Source organism: Myotis davidii, unplaced genomic scaffold (assembly GCF_000327345.1).
Source record: "Myotis davidii unplaced genomic scaffold, ASM32734v1 scaffold448, whole genome shotgun sequence".
Lineage (NCBI taxonomy): Eukaryota > Metazoa > Chordata > Mammalia > Chiroptera > Vespertilionidae > Myotis > Myotis davidii.
The window spans coordinates 897950-908823 of NW_006383009.1; the positions used below are offsets into that span (position 1 = coordinate 897950).

At 54.6% G+C, this 10874-nt stretch overlaps 1 protein-coding gene across 1 annotated transcript in view; it reads right to left on the bottom strand.

The window, feature by feature from the left end:
* DMTN (dematin actin binding protein) overlaps positions 1 to 8341 on the bottom strand; it is a gene marked incomplete at its 5' end in the record, with an annotated part of 9947 nt that extends 1606 nt beyond the window's left edge. Inside the window, 9 exons of the mRNA XM_006778301.2 lie at positions 3469 to 3574; positions 4613 to 4737; positions 5443 to 5595; positions 5800 to 5856; positions 6177 to 6276; positions 6540 to 6584; positions 7477 to 7632; positions 8020 to 8096; positions 8263 to 8341. Of these exons, the coding sequence (XP_006778364.2) occupies positions 3469 to 3574; positions 4613 to 4737; positions 5443 to 5595; positions 5800 to 5856; positions 6177 to 6276; positions 6540 to 6584; positions 7477 to 7632; positions 8020 to 8096; positions 8263 to 8341 (898 nt within the window). The remainder of the gene's footprint in view (positions 1 to 3468; positions 3575 to 4612; positions 4738 to 5442; positions 5596 to 5799; positions 5857 to 6176; positions 6277 to 6539; positions 6585 to 7476; positions 7633 to 8019; positions 8097 to 8262) is intronic.
* Between the last annotated feature and the right edge of the window lie 2533 nt (positions 8342 to 10874).

A 10874-nucleotide genomic window follows, 5' to 3' on the forward strand; every position in this document is an offset into this window, starting at 1 on the left:
GAAGAGAGAGACCGTTCAGTCCCTCTGGCTTGACAGTCATTTTGAGCGGGATCCCTCTCTGGCCCCCCCAACCAGGGGCAGGGCAGTGAAGGGTAGACCTGGGGGAACCTGTGTCATTTGGGCCAAATGCCCGAGTTAAAATTCAGAGTTAGCGAGCGATTGTCAGATGATGAAGCTCACCAGTGTAAAATGAACTTCTGGGGTAAAAAAGGGAATCTGACATCTCATAAAAAGAATCAAATTGTTACAGTTATATTATTAGCGAGTTTAGTAACCACGGTTTAAACGTTTGACCCGATAATACAGAAACAATACAGTCCTTAGCTCTGTCAGCTGCTGGATCGCACCCGCAGCCAAAACGTGGATTGCACGATTCGGTGTCACCTTCAACTTACACATTTAATAATATCACTAAGCTTTCAAGCACTGAGATTATAATTCAAGAAAATTGGTTTTCAGCAATAGGTTTTCCTAGGAAATCTTTGTACCTAAGATCTTTAGTTTGGGCAGATCTCAAAACTCCTTCATCTCCAATTACTAGAAATTGTTAGCATTCTATAGCAATCATCTTGACCAGACTTTTCATTTAAATGTTTAGCCTTGACAGACTCAAAACTATAAGGAACTGTCTTCTTAAAACATTCTTATAAAATCTGTTACTTGGAAGTTTAATTGGTGAGAACAAAATGTGTTGGGCGGGACCTTGTTTGTTTTTTTCCTTAATACTTAGTTTTAAAACCACTTAAACACTTATTTTTGTGAGGAAATTCATCTGTGGTTGCAATATCATTCATTACTTATGTTTGAAAGTGACTATTCGATGTTACCATTAAGTCAGAATGGCATGCCTATACACAATTTTAAATGTTTTTTGGTTAGTCCTCACTTGAGGATATTTTTTCCATTGATTTTTAGAGATAGTGAAAAAAAGGTCAGGGGAGAAATATTGATGTGAGAGAGACACATCGATTGGTTGCCTCCCGCACAAGTCCCGACTAGAGCTGGGCATCTAACCTGCAACCCATGCCCCTGACTGGGAATCAAACCCTTGACCCTTTGGTGCACAGGCCAATGCTCTAACCACAGAGCACACCAGCTAGGGCTATCTATAATTTTGGAATTGTTAAGGTTGATTAGCTAAGACTGTAACCCAGTGGTCAGCAAAGTGTGGCCCCTTGAGTGTGGCTCTTCCACAAAATACCATGTGAGGGCGCGCATGTACAGTGCGATTGAAACTTCGTGGCCACACTCAAGGGGCCAAAGAGCCGCATGTGGCTCGCGAGCCGCAGTTTGCCAACCACTGCTGTAACCCATGCAATCCTATGATCTTTGATCACATGCAAGTTCAGGGGTGCCAAAATGATGATGATGGAGACATTTTGCTATTCAGCTTTGCAAGGCCAAATGGAAGTTATAGAGCTAATTTGGACTGAAAGCAAGTTCTAGTGGGACACGGAGACTGAATTCAACCTTCAGAACATCTCTCTGTCTCATTCTTCAGGCCTTAACTACTTAGTCCACATTCTCTGAAAACTCTTCCCACCCCTTCTAAAATATCATCCTGGTCTTTTGGTGACCCTGTGGATGTCCTAGCCAGGAACCTTAGGGTTCCTGAACCCCCCATCCCCACCCCAGGGCCTTCATCTCCACTGCACAGAAGGCAGCCCCTGCAATGGTCACCCCCAGACCTTGCTATCCACACTGCTTCACCCTGGCACTTGAAGCCCTGGGCCCCACTTTGTGGCCATAGCGCCCTTCTTTGTTTGCAGCTTCCTTCAGCCTGGTTCCCAGCACACCTGTTCGTCAATCTCATGGGGACCTCTGGTGACCTGACCCACACTCCCTGTCCTTCAACCTGTGGTTGGGTACAAAACTGCTTTCACCAGTACTGAGCAGCTCACCTGGCCCCGCATCCCTCAGACCTGCCTCAAAAAACTCTGCCTGGATCAGCCTTGGGCCCCGGCTCGCCTGCAGGCTGTGGAGGTGACGACCACACCATGTAGATGGTCATCGCTGCAGATGGACGGCTGGGCAGCTCCCTTCCCTGAGGTAGATGTTCCAAACCTTCCCAAATCTCCACTTCTAATTGGCTGCTCCCAGATCAAGTCCCCACCTTAGAGAGAGAGGCCCCTGAGGCCAGCCCCACATCCTGACCAACCCTGAACCAACCCTCAGCTGGATCTGCACATGTGTGCTCTCCAGGGTACAGCCTGCCCCCGTCCCTGCCCTCTCTCCTCTCTGCACAATCCCATCTTTCTTACGGCCTTACTACTACCTATACCCTGAAGACGCTCCCTGAGGCCTGCCTTGCCCCTCAAGCTCCCGACTCAAACTCGCACTTCAAACCCAACATGTCCCAAACCAGTCTCTTCATCTTTCTCCCAACCCTGTCTCTTTCACAATCTCAGTTCTAGGCTTCTCATCACCTGCACCCAAGGCAAACCCCCAACTCGCCTGCCCCTCTCCTCCCACGGAGTCAGTTGCTTCAGTCTCCTATGTATTCCTCAAACCCCTGCATGCCCTCTGCTCTGCACTGTGTCTATGTTAGCCCTGGGAAGTGTGGGAGGTTGTCTCGTGGCCCGAAACACCATCTCCCAGCGCCTAAGTGCCGCTCCTGTGTCAGGAAATGGAATCTCCCCCTTTCCGGAGTCTGGGCTGCTCTGACCAATAGGATGCAGTGGACGCAAGGCTGTGTGGCTTCCGGGCTTTTAGAGGCCTGTAACTCCCAGTTCTGGGCACTCAGATCTCCCCTCTCCTCTGCCCTCCCCTCTCCTCTTCCTTAGAGCTGCCATGCTCTAAGGAAGTCCCGGCCAAACTCAGGTGATTGGAGGCATGGTGTCCAAAGCGCTGGCTACCCCAGCTCTCTGGTGTCAATCCTGCCACCACATGGCACACTCTGGGCACTGATTCCAGGTTCCTGGAGGCCCTCTCCACTGGCCAGGAGGCTCCTGTTCCTGCCTTTGCTCCCACCGTCCCCCATCTCTGCGATGCCCTTCTTTCCCACTAGATCTGTCTCATTCTTCACGACCCAGTGAGCACCCCCTGGCCCTCGAACTACAGGCCCTGTCACTGTGCACAGCTCATCCCAGTACCTGCTACACTGCACTGAAACCTGTTTCCACAGCAATTTCCCCAGTGACTGGAAGCTACTGAAGGACAGGACTGTATTTTTTCACTCTTTATAAGCCCCAGTGCCTCCCACATGGTAGACACTCAATAAATGTTTATTCAATTAAGCAAAATTAGCTAATTCTGCTTTAGCTGATACTATTGTTTATCACCTAGTCTTGTTCCACGACTGGAATTCTTGCCCTACGGACAACGTGAGCGCCTTGAGCCAGTGACAGAATGTTCCGTCTCGTACACCTGCATTAGCACAGTGCCAGGCACATGACAGACAGACTCAACAGCTGTTCAGTTCTGGCCTCAGGGTCTGGCCAGGCCTTCGGCCCCCTTGGTGGCACTCACAGGCATGAAAGGGTGTCCGGTCGGGCAGGGAGCGGGTTTTCCTCCGGATCGGCAGTGACTTTTCCATCTCTTCTTTCAAGATCATCTTCCCCAAGTTGGAAGTGACCTGGGGACAAATGGGGATGGATCCAAGACTTTGATACTTGTTTCTCCTCTCCAAAAGGTTCAGAGTTGGCATGTTGCAGGCAGGAACGGGACGGATCTCCCCCGTGGCTGGGCCGGGAACCCCGGAAGCCTGGCATCCTGGTCTGAGGCACTGCCATACGGGGGTGCGTTCTCTCTCCCCACGACCAGCGCAGAGAGAGAGAACGTGGGGGTTGATGAATCTTGATTAGAATGCAACGAGGGTTAAGGAAAAATGAAAAAACACAAGACAAAACTAGAGGGAAAGCTGGGCCTGGGTGTGGCATCTGCCCTCTGATGGAGGGACAGACACAGAGAGCGTCAGCACCGCAAGCAGATTTAATAAATACTCAGATAACAGGGAGTTACATCACATCTGGGTGGGCCTTGAGTTCCTGGCGACATCATGAGATCCACCCCCTTAACACTGGGCAGGAATGTCAAACTGAGTGGCCTCCCGGTCTGTTGACCAGGTCGGCCCCCAGGGCGTGGCTCTGCCTTCGCTCTGAGTTTCAGCCGACATATTTAAAGATGCCCGAGTGTTTTGCCAATGGCCCTCGGCACTGCCACACTGGGTTTGGCCACCCCCCAGAGCAAGGAGTCAGAGCCGCTCGGTGTGACTCTACCCCAGTGGCCTCCTAGCCCAGGTCACCAGGCCCAGAGCACGGGCCATGTCACCATCAGTGGCCTTTGCACGACTCCCAACACCCTCTCTCATCCTCTGGAGACCAGCAGCCTGCTCTCCTGCTTCTCCTCTTCCCAAGGGCTGCTCAGCCTGGCACGGACGGGACCACCCTTCGGTGCCTTTGACCCTAATATAACCAGTGTTTCCCCAAAGCAGCACGAAGTCCTGGGGTCCCTGCCAAAGCAGCAACTGAAATCCTGGGGAAGAAGAGGAAGTCCTCACATGCTCTGACCAGGGTGCTCTCCAGGCGTGAACCCTTTAGAGTGAACAGCTCTGGAACCAGAGCGTCTGTCCCCAAGGAGACCGGGAGCGGGAGCGGGGGCAGCGAGATGCTACCTTACTGAGTTCCTCTCTCTGGCGCTCCCTGAGGGCCCTCATCTCCTCCCCGGAGTCGTCATCGTCCTCTTCCTCCTCCTCCTCTGCGCCTCTCCGGGATGCTTTCCGCTTCCTCCATTCTGTTTCTGGGAAACACAGGCGAAAGCCCGCGTGTCAGCCATTGGCTCAACAAGCATTTGTCAGGGGCGGCTGTGTGCATCACACCGCGCTGCACATTAAAGTGAGCGCTACAAATTTTTTTTTTTTTTTTTTTTTTTTACAGAGAGGAAGGAAGAGGGATAGAGAGTTAGAAACATCGATGAGAGAGGAACATCGAACAGCTGCCTCCTGCACACCCCCCACTGGGGATGTGCCCACAACCAAGGTACATGCCCTTGACTGGAATCGAACCTGGGACCCTTCAGTCCGCAGGCTGATGCTCTATCCACTGAGCCAAACAGGTTAGGGTTAAATTTTTTTTTTTTAAGAAGAGAAAAATAATAATTGCCTTACAGTGAGGCTGGGTGGACAATACACACTCACATAACTCAAATTCACTGGGACCAAGACTTGTCTCATTTCTCTTTCTCTTTCCCAGAGTTCCTACTACAGAGCCTGGAATGCGTAGAAGTGTGGCAAATGTCTGCGAGTGGTCCAATAAATGAATGGGAAGTGACAAATGACTAACCAATAGGCTGCTGCTACCAAAGCTCTAGGAGTGGGTGAGTGAAGAGCCTACAGGGTTCACCAGAGGACACGGGGTGGGGTAGGGTGAGGCTGGGCCCATGGGGCATCCACAGGGGCGATGGGCAATGTTCTGCCTCCCTTCCCCCCTCAACCGTTTCTCTTACCCACAACAGCTAGTGACGGGGGGCATGGCCAGTAGTCAGTCTCAATCTTGGCTGGCTGGTTGGGGTCAGGGGGCTGGGCTGCAGGGAACTTCGATGACTCAATGATGAGGTCCTCAATCTGGTGCTTGCTCTGAGGGCTGCCTCCCATGGACTCTGCGGGTGGAGGTCAGGGTCAGCCTGTGCACACCCCAGCCCCGCACCTGCCCCCCTTCACACCTGTGAGGCCGTGGGTGTCAAAACAGCGCACAAGGAAGCACAGGGCGCAGTAGTGCACTGATATGGACAGTTACTCTCCTGCCCCCTCCCAGCTTGGGCACAGCCTCCCTGCATGGGGATCAGGTGAGTCAGGAGCCTCACCTCTCTGCTTGTAGATGGGTGGCTTCTTGTAGATGTTGGAATCTGGGCGGGTGGTCTCTGTAGAGAGCAAAATGGAAGAGAAGGATGTATTGATGGCGGGGAGGCCAGGTCAGGGACGAGAAAGGAGACAGGGGAGTGGGAGAAGGTAGGAAATTCATGGCTCCTATCAAGAGCCAAGACAGAAAAGGAGTTCCTGGAACTGTCCCTGAGTGGGCTGGGACAGGGTCTACCATCTTTGGGAGCTCTGCCCGGGGTTCTGGCTTCGGGGGGTCTGGCCAGTTCTGTGGGGAGCGGATACCCCAGCAAGGGGCTTGGGTTCCTGAAGGAGAAAAGAGGTCCTAGGAAAAGGGTGCAAGCAGACTGGCAGGGAAACCTACCAGGATGGTGGAAATGGGGCAGGCTGGTTCGGGGGGTCCCAGTGGTTCTTGGGGCTGAAGCCTGAGAGATGGTTCCAGGGGACCGGCTATCCGCCCATACCTGCAGAGCACAAGTGAGGTTCACTGCGGCTTCCGGGTCCCCCTGCCCGGCTCCTCCAACCCATGTAGACGCAGCTGCACCTTATTCCACCATCTCTGCCTCCCACCCTCGCAGCCCCCAAGCTAGACAGACAGATGGACAGAGCTGGCCGGTGACAAAGAAGGGCCAGGGATCCCGGCATCCCTGGGCTCTGCAGAGCCCTGTCTGTGTGCCGTTGGGGGCCGGGAGTTGGGCCTGTGGGAGCAGGGCTGGGCGACACTCACCTCTGGGGACGGTGGGGGGGATGTGGATTTGGGTGACAGCGAGCGCTGCGAAGGAGAGGAGCTGGTCAGAGACACAGGGTAGGATGAAACCCTTGTTCCTAGAGCCTCAGAGGGGCCACTTCATCCCTCACCCAAGTCTGCACCCTTACCTGGCTGACGTCTGGGCCATCTCTCCTCTATCAACCCTCCCAGTTCCCAGCGCTGGCCCTCCCGCCTCCCTCCCAGTGCCCTCCTGGGCAGACTCCTAGGTCTGTCCCCAGGGTGCACCAGGAAGCCACGGGCCCTGGAGCAGTGTGCTTGTGCTCGGAGGGCCAGCTGAGGACGGCCGTGGCACCGTCCTCACGGCCAGACCCACAGCATCCAGGATGGAGTCTGAGCTCTTGGCGGGTATTTAAGTCTCCCTCCAGCCTGGCCCCATCTCGCTGCTCAGCCATGACACTACCCCTTTCTCAAATACCATTTACAGAGCCCCTGGCATGTGTGCTTTATCTCGTGCACTTGACTCCCTGGTGAGATGGATGGGCAGAGGTGCCACCTCCATGTCACAGGAGGGGAAACTGGACCACACAGCCACACAGGCACTCAGCTAGGACTTTCAGCCTCTGAGGTCAGTGTTTCTGGGTGCTTTCTACAAATCTGCTATCTTTCTGCCTACTCCCCCTCCCTCACCCTCCTCCTCCTCCTCCCTGACCTCTAGGGGTCGCTGCCATTCAGACACAGCCTCCCCTGCTCTCCCATGGAGCCCTCCAGCCCATCTCTCCTGCTCTCCAAAGCACGCGATCATCACTGGGTGAGTCCTGTGCACAGTTCTCTCTCTTGTTTTGGAGTCTGGCCTCCAGGAAAGAAGGCAGGACAGGGATCCTGCCACCCACCCAGTGTGGCCTGGGGGAGACCTTCCCCCCAAGTTCTGCCCAAGAGGAAGCGTCCCCCCACTCACCTCCCGGCTTCTGGGCAGCTCCACGTGATCCAGGAGAGAATAGGTGAAGTGGGGCTCGTAGATCATGAGGTCAGGCCGCTCGATGTCCAGGATGGCCTTGTCCTTGGGGAGGGCAGCCAAGTCTTTGTAGCCCAGCACCTGGTTGTCCATCTTGGCCTGAAGGGAAATGGTGCCGATGGAACAGACATGCTCAAACGCTCACCTGGGATCCTGGCCTTACAAGCCCAATTTGCAACTCAGTAGGAAGAAAATGGACAGCCTTTCTAGATGTCAGCTCCGCGCTAAGTTCCGTTATTCAATTTTAAGGGCTTAGGGAGTCGCCTTAAAAAAACGTAGTCCTTCACCTAGCACTCTGGGTACAAGACAGGACCAGACCAGGAGGAGGACAGCGGGGGCACATTCTCGGGCTTTTGGGGTTCTCTCTGTCCACCAGCCCTGGCAGAACCACCATCGGGGAGGCGGAGTGAAGCGGCACAGAGGGGGCGTGGGTCCCGGCCCTGCTCCCACCCAGCCTGCGGGTGCTGGTGGCCACGAGGTACTCACCACGATGCTGGAGGGAGAGCCGGGAACACTGGAGTCTCGGGAGGAGCTGACGCTCCCGGGGGAGGTAAGTGGTTGCTGGGGAGAGTGAGAAGGCGGCGTGGGAATGTGCGTGTGGGCGAGGGCCAGGGCCAGGGCCAGGGCGTTCCAAAGGGTGGGCCGGGGCGGAGAGGGCGTCCTAGGCCGCTGGGACCCCAGGGTGCGGCGCTGCGGGCAACCACCAGGTGGCACCATCGACCAAAAAAATCTGCAGCAGCTCCAGGAGCCGGGAGGTGGGGGTCGGGTCACTCGCAGATCCCTGGGCGCGAGGGGAGGCGACGGGGCGTCAAGCTCGGCCCGGCTCCTGGGCGCTGGGCGCTTGGGGCCGCGCGGACGGAAAGGGCGTCCCACTGGGCTGTGGCGTCCTCATCCCTCGGTGACTGTCCAGGCTGCTGGCCGATGCGGGGCCTGGAAGGGGAGGGAGGCCGTGCCAGCCAGGCCGTGGGGCCGGGATCTCAGCGGGCCTGGGCTGGGCCTGGGCTCCGAGCGCAGGGCGGAAGGCGCCGGGCTCCGGCTTTCCATTCGCTCCGCCTGGGGAAGCCCGCCGTGGAGCGGGAGCGGGAAAGTGGAGGGCTGCACTTGTTTTTGAGCCATTGTTCTCCGGCTAGAAAGGAAATGACGGCAGGGGTCAGCCATCCCTGGGCGGCCCTACATCCTTGCTTCGTCACACCTGCCCTGCCTGGGGCTGCGGCCAGTTTCGGACCCGGGTTCTCACGCCTCGGTCCCTATGGTGCCTCTTTCCCCGGCTCTGCGCTGGCCCCTCATCCCACTCCACCTCCGTCCCCTGTCCACTGTGCCAGCCAGCTCTTACCCCAGGAGGGCCGCACACAGAGGGTCTTAGTAATGTCTATGGGGTGAACATGCAGGGAGGAGAGGACTTGGGGTGAAGTGGTCAGGTCAGGAGCTGGGGGTGCCACTCTGACCCGGACTCTGCCCTGGTTTCAACCCCTGTGAAGAAGGGAGAGGGGGGTGGAGGCAGCCCACATCCCCGTGCAACTGTCTCTGTACAGCGGTCAAATTCACCTGTAGAGTGAAGCACCCTCTGGGCCAAGGCCCCATCCAGTGCCCACAGCCTTCTCATGCCTGTGCTAAGGCTGCCCCTCAAGTGCTGCTTCCTCCAGGGAGGCGCCCGGGGGGCACTGCTCTCCCTTTGTTCCTAGGGGGTTAGGCCCCATCTTCTGCGGTAGCTTATGAGTTCCCTGCAGCCAGTCTTCTCCTTCAGTGACTCCAGTAGCCATGCTCCCATCCCCCACCCCCCACACACTGGACTTACAACAACTATTCAGTGAATGCCTGGCTGAGTTTCCAGTGTGATGGTGGAGTGGGAGTGTCTTCCTATCTGCAGGCAATAAGCCAGAGTGAAGAGAACTGATGGCTACAGAGGTTCAGGGAAGAGGCAGCATAATGTAGTGTTAAGAGCGTGGACTCTGGACCCGAGAGAGCCTGGGGATGAGTATAAGACTCTGCTACTTAGAAGCTGTGTGGCCTTGGGCAAGTTACTTACCCTCTCTGGGCCTCACATTTCTCATCTATAGAATGGAGGATAATGTCATAAGGTTGCTCTGAGTATCAGATAAATTATATGTGAAATGCTCAAAGCACTATAAATTCTATGTAGTGTTAGCTAATATTATTTCTCTCTCCACAAGGGCTGATGGACTTCCATGGTTTTTCTGTAGCCCTTCTTTGCGACAGAAGGTCATGAAAGACTGAAATCACTGGTGCTCACAATCTTATCACCTATTACTTTGTATCAGGTCATTCTGCTTGCTGTCTCTCCACCACTAAAACCACCTGCTTGCTGCAAAGCAGCCCTCACTCCCACTTCCCCGCTTTTGCACACGCCCTTTCGCCCTTTCGCTATTCACCACCCACGGCTTTGTCTTTCAGATCCCACCCATCCTTTAAGGTCAGTCCTCAACTCTCCTCCTGGGAGGCCTTTCCTACTATTCTAGTCCCCACCCATCTCTGAATTCCAGTGAGACTTGAAAAAAGAACCGTATGGCTTCATCCTTGATTAAATGTTGCCTGATATGGAAACATGTTTCGTTTTTTGCCAACTAGAATGGCTGCTACCTTCTGGAGGGCACACAGCAATAATAATAGCTATCATGTTTTGCATGCTCATGCTAGGCACTTTGATAAGCACTTTACAAAGGTTATTTGGTTTGTCCCCTCAACAACCCTATGAGGTAGACCCATCTGGCACGCGAGGGAACGGAGGCTCAGAGCAGCTAAGAACTTGTCCAGAGCCGTGGAGCTGAGAGTGGCCGTGTCCCAGGCAATGGCCTGAGTCAGAGCGCCTACCGAGTACTGTGTCAGGTGCATCGTGAACAGAGACCCGTATCAGCCACATTTCTCAAGTCTTTTTGGAATTCTGGAGCCAAGGCCTCAGAGCCACACGAGGCACTTGATGCCCATGGAAAGACCATTCCGCAGTTTCATCCTGTTCCTGACTTCTTAGCACTCACTTCATAATGCTTTCAACTAGGGGTCTGAGGACCAGAATAAACTCTGGTACATATCAAAGGAACTGTTAACTCCCTCTCACTCCGCTCTAATCTTTACTTTATCAACAGCCATTGTCAAACTAGCGATACACTTTGCTTAGTCCTAGAGGCATACAGTTATTCATCCATCAGTCCATCCATCTACCCACCATCCATCCATCCATCTACCCATCCATCCATCCACCCATCCATCCATCCAGCATCCATTCACCTATCCATCCATCCACCCACCCACCATCCATTCACCTATCCCCCCATCCATCCATGCATCTACCCACCTATCCATCCACCCATCCATCCACCCACCCA